The 17,583-nt window shown below is 36.5% G+C and overlaps 1 protein-coding gene across 3 annotated transcripts in view; it reads right to left on the bottom strand.

Moving 5' to 3' along the window:
* Positions 1-2,268: 2,268 nt before the first annotated feature.
* The window catches only part of LOC103712825 (uncharacterized), a 29,092-nt gene continuing 13,777 nt past the window's right edge, over positions 2,269-17,583 (bottom strand). Inside the window, exons 5-9 of one of the 3 annotated variants that reach the window (XM_008799464.6) lie at positions 14,891-14,980; positions 14,637-14,804; positions 14,418-14,519; positions 8,927-9,046; positions 2,269-2,836 (exon numbers count right to left, since the gene is read on the bottom strand). In XM_008799464.6, the coding sequence (XP_008797686.5) occupies positions 8,966-9,046; positions 14,418-14,519; positions 14,637-14,804; positions 14,891-14,980 (441 nt within the window). In that variant the 3' untranslated portion in view covers positions 2,269-2,836; positions 8,927-8,965. The remainder of the gene's footprint in view (positions 2,837-8,926; positions 9,047-14,417; positions 14,520-14,636; positions 14,805-14,890; positions 14,981-17,583) is intronic. The other 2 variants (XM_039118780.3, XM_088719794.2) reach the window with 2 other exon arrangements.

Raw genomic sequence — 17,583 nt, 5'->3', positions numbered from 1 at the left:
ATGGGGTGTAATGAAACTTGAGTTAGAGTATGCTTAAATATGAAAGCAACAAGTCTCTATTGTCCTTGCAATTCTAGGTTCATACAGTAATACTTGTTCAAATTTTGAGTTAAAAATTAGTAATCCCTGACTGATGAAGTTTGTGGGTAACTTCACTGCAAACCCTCACGAGACAACACTCATCAACTAGGGTAACTTAGGGGTTTAAAAACTTGTTGCACGTGCTAAGTGCAATCGTGATGCTCTACGAAAATGAGTACATATCTTAGTTTTGTGTACTTAGCTTCAATAAAAAGTCATGGGTTAGACTACATCTTTTGTGCCCTCATTTTATCGTTTGCTCGTTAATTGCTAGAGACTAGCAATAAGCTAGTTGGGGGGTATGATGAGAGCACAAAAGTACGATCTACATATCAACTAAATTAGTGTTATAGTTGACTGATAATGATAAATTTACTGGTTTAATATTATATTTTTGTTTGGCACAAGTTATTATAAATTAAAGTTACAATGCACATTTAGTACAGATTGGGTCTAGAAAGATGCACAGCTCAGGCCGCGCACGCTCAACTTTGCGATGGTATGGTCGAACCCACCATTCATCGAGCACACTTGCACTCGAGGGACACATGGCAGTCATCCGGCGTCCGTTCCGAGTCCGTGATCCTAGTTTTCCGCATACAAGCCTCCCACGCATGATCCACTTCTTCTGTCCGCGTTTACAACACGTCGAAGCAGCCCCATTTTTCTCATCCATTCCAGCGTCCCAGCTCCATTCCGGATCAGATCCTCAGCACCCGCAACGTCATTCATCCGGATCCAACGTCTCAACCTCCTCCGCAATCTCCCTGCATCGCGTCCGCCCTCTTCTTCCGCCCATCCCACGACAACATCCCGCGTCCCCTTCCTCTTGATTCACCTTCCGGAATCCCAGCATCCCACACCGCATCCAGCATCAAGCATCCATTCTGAGTCTGCGTCCCAGCTCCCTTCCCAAATCAGCATCCAGTGATCCACTCCTTCCGTCCGACTGCAAGCATGATTCCAGCTCTCTTCCGATTCGAAATTCCCAGCAATCTCGTCTGCATTCATCTTCTGCGTCTGCAATCTGCTCGTGATCCAGCCATTCTTCCGGATTTCCTCCTCGATCCATCCCAGCTGATCCCGTGGCTTCCTCCTTTCTGGATCAGCGCCAGCATCCCGTGAGATTACGCGTGAGCCCAAGCATCTAGCCGTCGCTCTCTTTCGGATTCGAGCCACTCGCCAGCCGTCCCAGTTGATCTCGCGGCCAGCTCCCTTGATCCAGTCGTTTGCATGCATTCCACCCCAACAATCACGCATGCGTTCCCCCTCTCCACACGAAATCTAGGGATCCATCGCTAGCTGATCTTTGGTGGGGATCTATAAAAGGAGGAAGAGCAGAGGAGGAAGAGGGTCGGCTGGGTCAAAGGGTGGAGCTCTGGTTCAAAAGAAAAGGGAGAAGGGAGAGGTTCTCAGTTGGGGCCAAGAAACAGAGGATGCTCTGTTCTTGAGAAAAGAAAAGAATAAAAAAGAAAGAGTTCCACCGTAGGAGAAAAAGGGAGAGAAACAATGCAATTTTCTTATTCTTTTTTTATTTGCAAAAGAGAAGAAGCATTAGACTTCCAATCTCCATTTTTATCTTCGTAATCGATTTTTTTTTATGAAATCCATCAATTTTATTTCATGCAAATCCGTGTTATAGGTTCAGTTTAATTTCTGCTTTTTATGCAATCTTTTAATTTTTCTTTTATGCAATCCGTGTCTAAATTTTAATTTAATATTCTACAATTTATTTTATGCATTATGGAATTCTTATTTTAATTAAAAAAACTCTCTTTCTTTTCTTTATCTATTTTTCTTTACAAAAATAGCTCTGTTTGGTTAGAGATTAATCGAATATCCTTAATTAATTATTTTTTAAAAAAAAACAAAATAAATCTTTGCGGAGTTTTTATTCTCTATTTGTACACTCCAATCGCCTTCCTGTGGATCGACCTCCTACAACCATTATTCATCGAATAGAGAATGGTAAAAGTAAATATAAAAATATATTTGTTTGTTGGTTAAGATTTTGACAACACCATTTTTAAGTCATCCTCAGTCTTAAAAAAATAGCCAAAAGCCTTTGCTTAGCAGGAATGTTGTATGATGATCTCAAGATCCCAATAAAACTTCCATAGCCATAGATGCATCATGCTTGCTTATAACGCTAAGAAATTACTTTGTACTGGTCAAAGAGAAACGAGGGGGAAGAAGGCATAACCTAGTTGATTCTTAAAATTCTACATTTCTTGTGTTATACAACATAAGCCTGAGGCAACATTCTCTAAGTTACATGTTTAAAGCTAAAATACTAAACAAAACCCTCAACCACATAATTTACACTAAATGAACCAACCGAACGGCCTTGATGCCATGGTTTTCAACCCTGAAACACTAACGGTTGGTTTGCTTCTGCTGAAAACATTCTGCACATCCATTGCCCTTCAAAATCCACACCGTTGGCTAGCATCTTTTAAGAATGTGTAGCATCTTGTCTTTTGTCATCCCAAAATATCTTAACCCAATAAACACGATAAGAATTTACACTAACATGAACTGCTCAAAAATATATTCCTCTAACCCTTGCCTCGTGTATCAGTTTTTATATGTACATCCTGTTGATGCTTTTGGAATGCAGGCAAATTGTGATGTCTTGGGCAGCTAAATGTTTGGTGATTCAGCAGAGGTAACGCTCTGGCAAAGATTAGTAAAACAAATGCCAAAAGTGCTTAAAAGAATCTGGAATTTGGTTCCAAGCAAACACTTGTTGCTGCTGCATAACAAAAAGCGGGCATCAGAAGAGCATACCCTTCACGAGTTCGAGTAAAGCAGATTCTAGATACTATACAATAATCTGGAGAAAGATGGAGTGCCGATGCAACAACTAGAACAGCAAGCTAATCCACTGTCTAATCTTCTTAATAGACAACTAATACATATCATGGACTGCCTCATGGCATTTATTTTTCAATCAAATAATATCTTCCAATCAAACTTCAAATGGCGATTTGACTGATGGTGTTATGATAGGAGCATAAAATCATATCCAAAATTACCAAGCCTTCTCCAAATTCTATAGAATTTGAAGGCATCTAGGTGAAACTTTCATCTTTGTAATTTGAATAAAATAAAACTGACAAGTTTAGTCAGATTAATCACGAGGACTACAATAAATGCTATTAAGGGATGAAATCAGCAAGTCTAATATCAAAGAATGTTCTATTCTCCAGTGGTAATATTACTTGCATACCAACATTATCAATAATAAATTCCACATTTTGAGCTATGTACAAGCATTTGCAGAAACCAGCACTATAAAGAACATTTTATTAGCATTTAGCAAATCCTCCTAGCCCATTTTCTTTATAACCAGTCAGGATGTCTTTAGTGAAAAATTGCAAGCAGATTGATGTTGGAGATGGCATTTGCATGGAACTTCTCCCATTGTTTGCTTCTATTTTTACTACAAGCAGTAAACTTTTGCTGCCAAATGCTCCAAAGTTTCTTCAAGCGATTTTATAAAAAAAGGGTTTCAGGCTACATGTTTGTGCAGTCTAGTTTAATTTTCCTCTTGGATTATTGAAAACAAAAAGAGAAAACCAAAGCCATACCAGATGGGCCCTAAATTACCCCAGAAAAATTAAAGAAAACTATTATGCAGTGCTAAGCAATGTTACATGCACAATTGCGGTACAATTGCGTCTCTCATAGAAGATCGATCTTCACATGTATCCACAAGTCGGATGTGCTTCCAACATTTAAATATGTATCAAACTATGGGATTGTAATGCAGCTCTCATGAATCTCATGATGATTATTAGATTAAGTGGTTTCAGCTGTTCTTGGAATTTGTTCAAGGATGAAGGAAGAAGCTTTCTAAATGTCCTTTTTTTGGTTTAGGTTAGGATTTTCAATTAGGAATATGTATATTGACAATAATACTGACAAATATCACAAACAATCAAGCTTACAATTCATGATTTATGCTATTAAATATTAATCACTCAAAGTGTATGAAACATCATCGAAATTTACAAGCATTAGACCAGTTTTAACATACTTGTGAGCACTTTTTGCATATGAAATTAAGAATGATATTATTGCTCATATAAGTTATATAATACCCCATATGGAACGTTACAGGTGGAGCCACTATTGAGTTCTAGCCAGTTTAGGCAAGGGGGGCCCAACCCATTATATTTTTTTTTTCTTTTTTTTCTTTTTTTTCTTTTCTACTTCCAAATTATGGTATGTCGTACCGTACCGAACCGGATGATGCTGGGCGTACCGTACCAGTTTGGTACCAGTACCGGTACCGGTATGGGTGGCGTACCGACGTACCGATCCATGGTATGCTAAAAAAACTCCATACCATACTATACCAATATTATGCTACGGTGGCACCGGTACGGGATCCGGTACCGATACGGCGAACCTTGCTCCAAATATATATTTGATATTAAATAAATTATAAATTGACTAATATACATGTTATAAATTTTATCATATTGTGTTTTGAATGGAAATTAAATTTGTAATCAAAAGTATTGCTTTTATTATCGAATATTATGAATGCTTGTTTAGAAGTCTTTTATTAAATGTATATATTTGTTTAGAACTTGACATATATATGATGTATGAATAGATTTAATATATTTTAGATCTTTGACTCTCAACTTGACTATGCTTTAGACTCTGCCAATGGCGGTTATACATTGGTACTTTGACAATTACGAAACTAACTATTCTAGCCTTGTCATAGGGTATAAATGTGGTAGTTTTGCCATGCCATATGGTACAAATATAATATTTTAGCCTACTCTGCATGGTATAAGTGCGGTATTCTAGCCCACCTCACATGGTATAATTGCGGTATTCTAGCCTACCTTGCAGTGCAATTCTCTAGCCCTACCACAAGGAATAAATGTGGTTAGTCTAATAGACTATTAAGTTAAATTACAATATTTTTAATTATTCTAATAATTATGAATATAAATATGAATACTTGAGCAAAACATGAATATTCTTGATTACAAAATTTATCTTGTCAAAATATAATGATTTTATTTATATATTTAATATTAGCAAGAATATTTTGTTAATTATTACTTGAGTAATCTACTTGAGATATTCATCACTTACTAGGCTATTGAGCTCGTTATTTGATTTCATCTCTCTTTACAGATTAAGAGAACTAATTGCTAATAGAGTATTATTGTGGGAGTTAGACTACATGCAAGAGCAGTATTCTCAACATAGTCTGGAACTCGCATTTATTTTCTTAGTATAATTAATGAATGTATTTTATAGATTTTCTTTCTTTATTTAATATTTGGAAAATAGTTGATGTTACATTCTTGTGAACCAAATTCTTGAAGTTTCCTCTTAGTTTTTTGACTTGTTAATTACTAAATTTGAAATTTTAGTTGCTCTGATTTTATTCCAATGCCTTATTATGATAAGCTGGATGTCGTGCATGCTTGTGGAGTATTGCCCTATTAGTATCCAATGGTTGTCATGTCCCTGATTTATGATTTCAGGTTGGAGGCGCGACTAAACTTAAAGTACTATCAGAGCTTCAGCATAACCTATAGAGCTAAACATAAGATGAGTGTAGATCGAGTAGACACAAAGTACCTCAAGATGTGTTTCTGTCTTTTACAATATAAGTCTATTTTAATAATTTTCTCCTACTTAATGAAATTGAGAATTTATATTAAGTGTTTTTGCTGCTATCTGATGGGTATACATTAAGATCTCTCTATGTTGGATGAAAAGGGCTGCCAACAATGTTACTAGAGAATATTCAAACCAGCAGATCGATGGTAGTCCCTAACAAGATGGTGTCATTAATCTTGCCAGGAACACCCCAACAAAGAAGCAAGAAACTGAAATGCGCTAACTAATGCAAACATTAGTTCAAATGTCGCAGTAGATATAATAGATTTAATAGATTTAGTATATATGATGCCCTAACTAATGCAACCATTTTTTTTAGAACTTGACATATATATGATGTATGAATAGATTTAATACATCGTGAATCTTTGATTCGCAGCCTAACTATGTTTTGAACTCCGCTAATAAGGAATATCCATTGGTACTGTGATTGCTCCGGAGCTTATTATTCTGGCCCTGCTATAGGATATAAATATAATATTTTAGCCTTATCATAGCGCATAAATGTGGTATTCTAGTCCACTCCGCAAGGCATAGATGTCATATTCTTGTCCTCTCTACAAGATATAAGTGCAATAATCTAACCCACTCTTCAATGCAGAAGTATAGTTCTATGGCCCAACCACAAGGTATAAATATAGTCAGTCTCAGGCCATTGAGTTGAATTAAGGTATTTTTAATTGTTATTATGAATATGAATATAAATATGAATATTGGAGCAAACATGAAAATTCAACTATAAAAATTTCTTATTAAAGTATAATGATTTTACTTACATGCTTAATATTAGCAAGAACATTTTATTAATTATTATTTGAGTAATCTAGTTGAGGCATTCATTACTTACTGGGTCGTTAAGCTTATCATTTGGTCTCTTCTTTCTTTACAGATCCTAAGAAGTAGTAGCTAACAGAGTTTCGTTATTGGATAGCGACTAGATGTAAGAGTAATATTCTTAGCATAGTCTAGAACTAGTATTATCTTCTTAATATAATAGCTGGAAGCACTTTGTAGATTTTCTTTCTTTGATTTAATATCTAGGGTACAATTAAAGTTAAATTCTAGTGAATAAAATTCTTGAAATTTCTTGTTAGTTTTTGAACTTGTCAATTATCAAATTTGAAATTTTAATTTCCCTAATTTTATTCCACTACCTTATTTATTCTATTTTGATATCATGTTGTTTACTTTGCATGCTTGTGGGGTATTGCCTTCCGAGCATGTGGCATTTGCCATGTCCCTCTCATGATTTCAAGTTGGGTGCGTGACAAGTTAGCCAAATAATAATAAGCAAAAACAAAAATACCACTTGCCAACTAGGTAGATGAAATGAATTGATAAATGATACATTTAACATTTTTATTCTACAGCATTAGATAATTAAATACATGTATTTAATTAAAATTATTGTCTTCCTCCTATGTTACCATCCAAGTCAAATACTTGGATACAGATCAGTATCCAAGTCTAATGTCCATGTCCAAGTAACACTGGTTTTAAGTAGTGATATTTCAGAACACTGTGTTAATCAGTTGAAGTTGGTAAGTTGCATTGATTGTTCAAGGAATACTGGCTCATGGGTCATATTGAACATTCTTTGGGTGCAGTAGCTGAACAAGTTATGACAAAAATATAGAAATCAGCAACACCAGAAATGATATCTTGGTTTTACCTAACCTTGAGTATTTGCTGCGGGTTATATTAATGAGTATTCATTCTGGAAGAAATTGACTGAACACTCCTTTTTCTCCCTTGCATGTTGAAGACCTATAGCCCTCATTGCTTTCATTTATTAAATTATTCTTCCCAGATCAAGGAAAGATCAAAGGATTGGATCCTGATCATTTAGCAATTAAATTGATCCAGATTGGAACATGATTATAGAGCAATGATCCAATAGTAGTTGTTTTCACAGTGATTTTCCTTGTGCGCAATTCTTTAAAAAAGGAGAAAAAGAGCACGAAGCTCTCAATCCAAGTGCTGATCACTGAGCCTCACAGAAATTTCTTGCATGTTGTGCAGCAATTAGAATGGCTGGTTGAGAATGTCATGTGTATTCTTGATTGTATCTCACTAAATGACATAATGTCTCAGAAAAGGCTTCTAATATGGCAGTTGGCATGACTCGATCATGCACCTTAATGCTTGTAGCTGATGATTTTCACTAGAGTATATGTTCCACCAGGTATTAAGAACTCACACATGTATGGTTATGTATGCTGATCTGTATCCGTTCTCCCATCTATCTATGGGGCTGTGATCAGTGAGAATGAGAAAGTTCTTGCCCTTTTTATCCCTCCTCAATGATATATTAGAAAATTAATATCAGATTGATTCCATAATTTCGATTCTAGTATATAACCAGAAAATTTAAATATTAAAATGGATTTGACAGTATTTTTATGTCATTCCTTCATTTTGCACCCGTGAAATGGAATAGAATGGTAATTCCAATTCCCTGTATTCCCTTCCTATTGCGGTCTCATTCCAAATCTACTTCCTTTTCATTCCCACAAAACAAACATAGCAAAAGAGAGACAGTGCATGCAGAGGATGGCATTTGATTGAAGAGGTCAAAAAGCATAGAAGTAGGAAGAGGAGGCAGCCACTAGCAGTGGCCAGAGGCAAAGAGTGGTGGATGAAAACTGCAGGTGGAGAGAACAGAGGCAAAACAAATATAATAGGTTGGGGCGTCAGGACGGATAAGAAAAGGGGGTTCAGCATATAGGATTCTTTTTAAAGTAATTATAGCCCTACTTTCCAGCACACATTTCTAGTGGGATCGAATGTTAAATGGTTTAGTCTGAATAACACTTGCCCTTGAACTAAGCTGCCTAGTTCATAGCATTCCATTTCTTGTGAAAAAACTACTTTTGCCATCATCTATACAAAACTCTCACATATGCTGTCAACTTAGCATCATCAAGGTATTAAAGGCTCACAACTCTCATTCATTTTATATTTCATATTATCATAATACCTTTCCAGATGCCTTTTAATTAATGCAATCAAATGAGAGATGTAATTTATAACATTAATTGGTCTCAAAATTATTATGGATTAATGGTATTAATGACTTTAAAGCCAGTAAATAGCCAATACTTTACAAATGGGCAAAAGTCATGATGGTTAACTACTTTCTGGTTTCAAATATATATATTGTAACATTTAAGTCATTACTTACCAGGATAAGGTGAGAGCTATTTGTTATTGTTGCAGCAATTTATTGAGGCTGAGAGGTGCTTCTCATGCACAAATCATTTGATCGTTGATTTTCTCCTTCAACTCTGACATCAAGCATTTCCTGTCCCAAGACTTAAGAAGCTTAAAGGAGAAAGATATGAAATATTCATTAAAATAAAAAATTAATTAAATTAGAAGACGCTACAACTAGATGCTACAACACAGTTTTCTCAAAAGCATTAAATAACCTGTCTCAAGAAGAATAAATGGCTTCGGCTCTTTTTCCTATTTTTAAGGAAAATCAAAGGTAAATAAAACAATTTTTTTATTAGATAAACTTATTATCAGATGAGGTACATTTTTATTGTTTGCTAAATGTCCAACGAAGTATTGCAATCATATGAACATGCACTAGATTAGCATACTTTCCTTTATACGAGAGTTATTCACATTCTCACCTGTACAAAAATTGCACTTAACCTTACACGATATGAATTTTCAGCAACTTCAGTACACTTTTGTCACAGGTGGTTGCACGGACAACTTGGCAGTAGATAGGAGACCACTACCTAGATCACCACAAAATCCAAGGGTCCAAATCTTGACTATGGAACCATACTGAACAATGATCAGTATCTTGCACACCATATCAACAAAGGCTATGGATTTTAATACACTTCGTTGTGGCCTATACACCCCATAGCACAGCCTTTCTTAGCACCTCATTTTTCCTTTTTGCTTTTTCTTACGTTTATTATTTCAATGTTACGTCTTTTGCAAAAACATGGTAAGTGTATTGATTTAAGCACCCTAATCATCCCAATTGAGTTAGAGTCGACCCCAGAAAGTTTGGAGTCAACTCTGATACATTTGGCACCCTATGGCATGCTGTGGCACACCTTGATACATTTGGCACAGAGTTGGAGTCGACCTCAGAAGAATTTGAGTCGATCCTAGCACATTTGGCACATCATTAGCAAGCTCGGCGCACCATTGGCACACTTAGCACAGGGTTCGGGTCGACCCCAGAAAATGACACTGAAGCTTGAGTCGACCCCAACAAGGTTCACAAGAAAATTGCTTTCTGGATTCCCTGCCAGAGCTAACCTCAAGAAAATTGAAGTCGACCCCAGCCATACTCGGGTCGACCCCAACAAAGCTCGAGCCGACACCAGCTTAAAACATCAAGAATTTGCTCTCTAGATTTTCTGTTAGAGTCGACCCCAACAAAGCTCGAGTCGACCCTACTGAAAGCTCGAGTCGACCCCAAGAGTAGTCGAGCTGACCCCAGCTTGAAATATCCGAAAAACAGCTCTCTGGAAGTTCGGCCGACCCCAGCCAAGGTGGAGTCGACCCTAGGAAAGAGTCGACCCCAGCCTTGGAACAGTAGCTCGAGCCGACCCCAGATATGCTCAGATCGACCCCAACATAATGGCTAGTTCTGTAGATGTACTTTTTGGTGCTCCAACAGCTAGAAACGGCTAGTTTCTCCATTCCAGTAGCTGGGGAGTGATCATTTAAGGTTGAAGAAGTATTTAAGAGACACTATTCATCAGGAAAAACTATCTTTTGCAAAATCAAAGTGTGCATTCAAAAGAAAAGATATTCCTAGTGTTCTTCATTTTTATTGCTTCTTTCAAATTCTGAAAGAAGGTGGTTGAGCGGTCTTCAAGTGTCTTCAAGACCTCTACCAATCCCTTGAGGAGTGAAGCAACTTTGGCAAAGAAGAGAAGAGCAATCTACAAAGCGATAACTATTCTCTTACTTCTTCTTTGAGTGCATAATTGTATTACTTACTCATTTAGGAGCTTTAAACTTTTTCTTTATTTCTCTTTGTAAGCCCGTAAAACCAACGGTGTAGGTTGTTGGTTAGCCCGTAAAACCAACGGTTAGGTTTAATTGGTGATCCCGTAAAACCAATTGTAGGATTTTTGGATTGTGAGCCCGGTAAAACAATCCAACTGTAATCCGAGGGATTATAGTGAATTCCCAAAAGGACGCTTGGGGAGTGGACGTAGATGCCTTGGAGTGCACCGAACCACTATACTTCGCTTGTGTTTGTAGTGTGTTTGTTTTGCTTCATTTGCACTTATACAATTTACATAAGCTAAGATACTCATTTATCTATAAGTAAAATTTAAGATCTTAAAATTTAGAAAACCCAATTCACCCCCCCCTCTCCTTTTGGGTTGTTATCTTGGGCAACACTTTCTCTAAGTCAATAAGACCATATGCAGACTTTTTCCTTTGTATTTTTATACCAGTAATCTATGCATCTGTGCACACATACACAAACATAAATATTCCTTTGTACTGAAGTCACCATGGTTGTCAAAACTAAAGAAAGACCATAACTCAATGACATAAGTTAGACAACAAGCCTTGTAATTTCATAAGCCTACAAAGAGTTATTCCTTTGCTGTAACTTATTTATTAGTACCAAAACAATGATAATAAAAGATGTTGTCTTTATGCATTCAAGGCTCCAAATTCTAAATAAAGAAGATTTGTAGGGTTTGTACCCATAGTCAGTACTTGCAAAGGAAACTAACAAAGAAAATGGTGTTGCAAAATTAATCTCAACAAAACCATCAAGATAAATCATAGCTATATTACTCAAAGCTTTAGATTTTTAAAAGTATGGAAGATAGATAGTTTGTACAAGATGTTATCCAACATATGATTAGTTTCCTGCTCATGCTTGCTTGGCATTTAGCATAATGTTGTGAAGCATTCAGTTAATGGACATTCCAATGTGTTTTGACCCTCAATGCTCTAGCATAAGTATCAAACATGATCCATGCTTCAAAGTTTTGCCCAAAATTCTGAAACTGAAAGCCAAATATAACCAATTTTGGTAGGAACCAATCCAAAATTTAGGCTAGGTTGAGAGTTTCAGTTGAACTAAATTATGGGGCAAAGTGTACATACGAGGAAATTTAAACTAAATTTTTGCCGTTTCTTAGGTTCTTTAAATGTTATGAAACATCTTATATATGTTAAACTAAGGAGTAAAGATAGAAGTTTTGGAAGCAATGCCACCTTAGGTTTCAAAGAGATTTCGAAATTTAACCTTCTGAAATCAGTTTCCTATCCTAAAGCTCAAACATCAAGGGTTCTTAGATTGCCATGCGTGATATTGTCCTCAAATAGTACAATAATATTTTACACTCTAAAAATTTTTCTTTAACATTTACTTTGGAAATACATGATTCTTCTAGAGTGAACCACGGAAGCACCATTATGATACACCCAACGGTCCCCAAACAATGCGACATACTATGAAATGGTGTATAACATATCTAGGTATTCTTTTTATTGTTCCATTTAGCATCTTTCTTTAACATTTATTTCTAACATACAAGATTCTTCTAGTGTGAACCGCCAATATGATACACCCAACGGTCCCAAAACCAAGGTTCGCCGGACCGACCGTACCAGCGTACCGGTGAGCACCGGCACCGGTACGAACCGGAGACGCGCGTGTACGCGGCCGCGCGCGCTCGGGCGTCAAAAAAAAAAGCAAAAAAAAAGTGTCCGCGCGCATCCGTCAAATGCCACAGAGTGGGCGCGCTACCCCGTGCGGGGGCGCGATTCCCTGCTGGGGAAACGCGCAGGCGCGGTTCAACCGCGCCCGCATGCGATTCCCACAAAAAAAAAACTCTGCATCCGCATGCGTCCGCACAGACGCGTTAAATGCCACTCTATGGCATGAAGTGGCCCACGCGGGTTCCAGCCACGTGGGCACTCTTCCCTGCGCGCGGACTTGCGCGTTAAATGCCACTCTATGGCATGAAGTGGCCCACACGGGTTCCAGCCGCGTGGGCACTCTTCCTCGCGCGCGGGCGCTCTTCCCCGCGCGAGAAAAATGTGTCTGGACCGGTGCGAACCGGGCTGGTTCGCACCGATATCAGCTTGTATCGGCGCGAACCAGCCCGGTTCGCACCGGTACAAGTATGGAACCAATCGGTTCCGACCTAGTTTGGGTCGGAACCGTTTTTATGGGCTGTACCGTACCGGTGCCGACAGTTCAGCATACCTTGCCCAAAACAATGTGATATACCAAAAAATGGTGCATAACTCATCTTCTAGAATTTTTATTTTCCTTTTGTTCATTTTCCCTTAATTCTAGTTAGGTCTTGTTTCTGTTTTTTTCTTTTTTTTTGTGGATCTGATTTTCTTCCTTATAACTTTCAACTACCACTATCAAAATCCGAAATTATGAAACTATTGTAGCAAATACTCATAAAGTGATATTGTCCAAGTGAAACCAAGACCAAGTTTTTGGAACCTTAGCATGATTAATCCAAAGCAAAGATTGTTGAACCGAGCCGACCCCGTCTCCGACCGGGTTGGCTCTCCAACGGAAAATGGATGTGGCCGGAACCAGTCGGTACCGAACGGTTCCATCTAGTTCGACTCAGATTCGGCATGAACCGGTCGGTTCACACCGAATATAGGGCCCCGCTGTGGGGTTGTGGCAATGAATATAGGGCCCCGCTGTGGGGTTGTGGCAATGAATATGGGCAATTGCCACAACCTAGTTCGGTTCGAACCAATACCGAACCGTACCGGTCAGCGACCGATACAGGTCTCGGTATCGGTTCGACAAACCTTAATCTAAAGGAAACATTGAGTTAAATGTTTATGTTTATTCATTAGTAGCCAGAATCTTGTACCAAGGGTAAGACACCCACTTCGAAATCTTCCCAAATCTCAAACCCAAAACCCCCCTCCTAAATAGTTTACTACTAAATGTTTTTCTAAAATACTTGCTCCTGATTCTGGCAACTAAGGTTTACTCTGTCAAATACATATTACTTCTAATATATACAAAATGCGGTCATACAAGACATTTTAAGGTTACAGTGCTTTTGACACCTTTTCACTTGAGACTTATTGAGTATAAAATATCGATTAAAATAGATTGTCATTTACTAGCATTATTTCGTATGCATAATTACATTTAATTGTCACTTTGACTTTCATCACTTGACACCTTATCACTTGAGACTTATTAAGTATATAATGTTGATTTAAATAGATTGCCATTTACTACCATTATTTCATATGCATAATTTACATTTAATTGTCACTTTGACTTTTATCTAATTTACCCAATTGGTTTAACAATTCTAGGAAGAAAAATCTCCACTATAGAAAATGGAAACTAGTAGATGCTGAAAGCAAAAAAAGTATCATCTATTTAATTGTACCTTGCCCTAACATAGTAATCCTAACTACCGCTGATGATGGTTTATACTATCTATTACTGATGATATAGAGTAAAACACATGGGAAAAACTTAGAAACTAAAATGAGGAACATCACATCAATTATGTCAAAAATTCCATACAGTTTAGAACAGCTGGAGAAACACATCAGGTATCATACATACAGATATGATTTATAACAGTATATTTTACATCCATAATAATAATGTGAACTTTTAGATCAAGAACACAAGATGAAATCATTAAGGTGTAGCTTACTTTTTCACCCCTTGAATCTGGGATTGTACGATCAGAGTTCACCATACTACCTGCTAAACTTGATTTGACTCTTTCAGTTAGGACAGTCATTGGTACAACATTCTGCATTAGGAAATTTTATTGCTAAATGAAAACACACTGAAGCGACATTACCTTATATCCCATAAAATCATAAGCATAAAATGAATACAATTTCCAGAAGTGGATAACAACTAATACCATTTCATCAGGAATGTTAATAGTTTTGTCAAGATATATAGGACTGTTTCTACTTGGCTGCCTTTTTTTGCGTAGAGATGCAATTCCCTGGAGTGTGTATCTTTTGCTGCTTGTATTATTGCCATCCAAATTGCTTGGGCCCCATGTGTACATAACATATTTCCTTAACTGAAAAAAAATAATAAGAATCGACATCTCGTATAAAATGCAATTAACAAAGAATCCAATATCTATTTATTTGCATGGCTAAGCACCTTATCCCAATTTCGTTGAGCACGTCTCCGACTTCGAATATTTTGCATTACATTATCCTCATTACGCAGTCTTTTTATCCTGGCCTCGCACTATGAATAAGTAAGTTAGTGCAAGAACATAGTGAATTAAGTGATAGTAACAAAATTGCAACAGCTTAAAGCAGGACTAGTGAGGCCAATTTCATGGAAAAAATTAAATAACCCAAAGAACATTTTTCAATCAAGTCAATCACAGCAAAGACTCGAGAATTGACTCTTATACACTTTGCTTCAATGTCAGGTAATTTGCAACCCCAAATGAGGGAAAGTATTCATGGATGTGCTCCATGGTACTACATAGATTACCATGAAAGCATAATGATGTGGAAATAGTTCATCCAAGTATAACAAATAAGTGCAACGTACGTGTCATGATAATGCCACATGATGCAAAGAAGATGCACAAAATTAATTCAGGTGTTTGACTAAAATAACTCTAAGGTGCATGAGGTGCACTAAGCATGATGTTTATTAGTAGGTGAACTTAGATAGATGATGGAATATGCACCTGTAAACCCATAGGACCCAATATGTATAAGCAATTAATATAGATTCAACAGACTTCAACCCAACAGCAAAGTGACGTGTCATTGGTAGGCCAGCTTCATATAAAGGCATAATCAAAAATTTTAAGAGGACAATAAATTCAAAACAAGGAATCATGCTAACAATTCTATCTTGCATTTTTGTAGCTTTGCCCACCTAATATGGGAAATCATCTATATTAAAAGTTTTGATTAGCCACATGTATACGGAATGTAAACATGAAAAGTTGTCTTTCAGACCTACTGTGATGGTGAAGCACATCATCCTAGCTGTTAATGCAGCATAGTACCTAAGCTTACAAATCCTAATCTGGCTGCCTTTATTAAAGAAAGGAGTAGTGATAGTCATATACTCCTTGCACTTATGAGGATTCTTGAAGTTCCGGTAAAGAGAAGGTTAAATTTAGCTTGAAGGTGGATCTTTGAAAAGTCTATGATAGAAGAAGCAAGCAACACATCATTAATATGATGCAACAGGTCACTATACAAAATTTTAATTTATTTGAATCCCAGGATGCGTACATTGTAGTTGAATAAAGTAACATTACTACTGAACAATCTTTAATGGAAACTAAATGGTTGTACAGAGCATAACTAAAAATGTACCTCAACTTGTAACTCTCAGATAAAATATATTTCCAAACTACAGCCAAATTATACAAAATACCTATGCTTAGAACATAAACAACAACAATTGAGAACACAGTATCTTCTTTTCTTGGAACGGTCTATTATAACCAAGGTTTGTTGTACTGGTACGGTACCGAACCGGTATTATAGTCTCGCACCGTACCGACACTCGGTACACCTCACCGTCTCGGACCATATCGTATGCCAACACTGCAATAGGATGGTATTGGTATAGGGTTTAGTACCAAGACAGCAAGTCTTGATTATAACCTTCACTAATTACTCTAAAAAGGTTTATAATAAATCAAGTAAGTTACACAGCGTAGGAAGTAACTTCTACCATGAGACCATGACCAAGAATTTAAGTTTTCATTGAAAACAAAAGACCTTTAAAATATAACACATAAACCGGGTTACCATTAGAAAAAGTTCGAGTGAAGGTTCAATTAGACCATTTTAGAGTTCCCATAATCAAATTTTCAATAACTAGAAGGTTTTAAACATGTAAGTTTAAAGAGAGTTCAAGTAGTTCACTTAAAATTATAAGTCAAATAACTGGAAATTCAAGCAAAGGTTTATTGGAACAATCCAATAATGAAATCAGCAAAAATCAAAATCTACTAATAATGAAGAAAACAGTCTAAAATGATTAAAGTATATTTTCTATTTCCAAAAAATCTCTGATGTTCCATATAGTTTCATATTTCGTTACAAAGCTTCACTTATACCCACAAAACCGCTTATATCCTAATTATTAGTTCAACTGAAGCCACTTATATCCTCAATAATAATTCAAATAAGGCCACACATCCTTGTTACTAATGCAAATAAGACCACTTTTATCCTTAAGATCCATGAATACTAGCAGTGTAGATGTCAAGTTATATCCTCGTCAATAATCATGTATAACAACTCCAAGTAGCTAGGAGCCCACTACCTTTCTACTAGGTTTCTAGTTTAAGTAGAAATTCAAATATCCATTTTAAAAGGCTTTGTGACAATAATACTCCAATACAACCAGAATTATAAAAGTTTCTAGAAAGAACAGAACTTTTAAGTTGTAATACATAAACACAAGTCAATAATATAAATGAACTAATATTATTTCAAAGTTTTCCTTAAAGAAATCAAAACCTCATTTCAAATTAACATACTGCCTAGACTCTCCAAAATAGGGAAAAAAACTTCTAGATCTCTCTAACAAGCTGTAGGTTTCAAGACTTAAACATGAAGCAAATGTCTTAAATTTCAAAAGAAACTTAAATTTGGAGATGACAATAAGGTTTAAAATTTCAAGGCATCATATAGGACTGAATTTGACTGCAAAACAAAGAAAGAAAAAAAGAATTCTAGGTTTTAAGTGACCAGGCTCAGGCTTCAAGAGGTTCAAAACAACAACTAAGCTTGGAATTTACTAAGACTCAAGAGCCCAAATTAAACATAAATTCAAGGTACATGGCAAAGTTACTTATTTTATGC

This window comes from Phoenix dactylifera, chromosome 4 (genome assembly GCF_051530095.1).
Source record: "Phoenix dactylifera cultivar Ajwa chromosome 4, Ajwa_hap1_PhDact_Kaust_v1.1, whole genome shotgun sequence".
NCBI lineage: Eukaryota > Viridiplantae > Streptophyta > Magnoliopsida > Arecales > Arecaceae > Phoenix > Phoenix dactylifera.
This window is presented reverse-complemented; position numbering and strand designations above follow the sequence as displayed.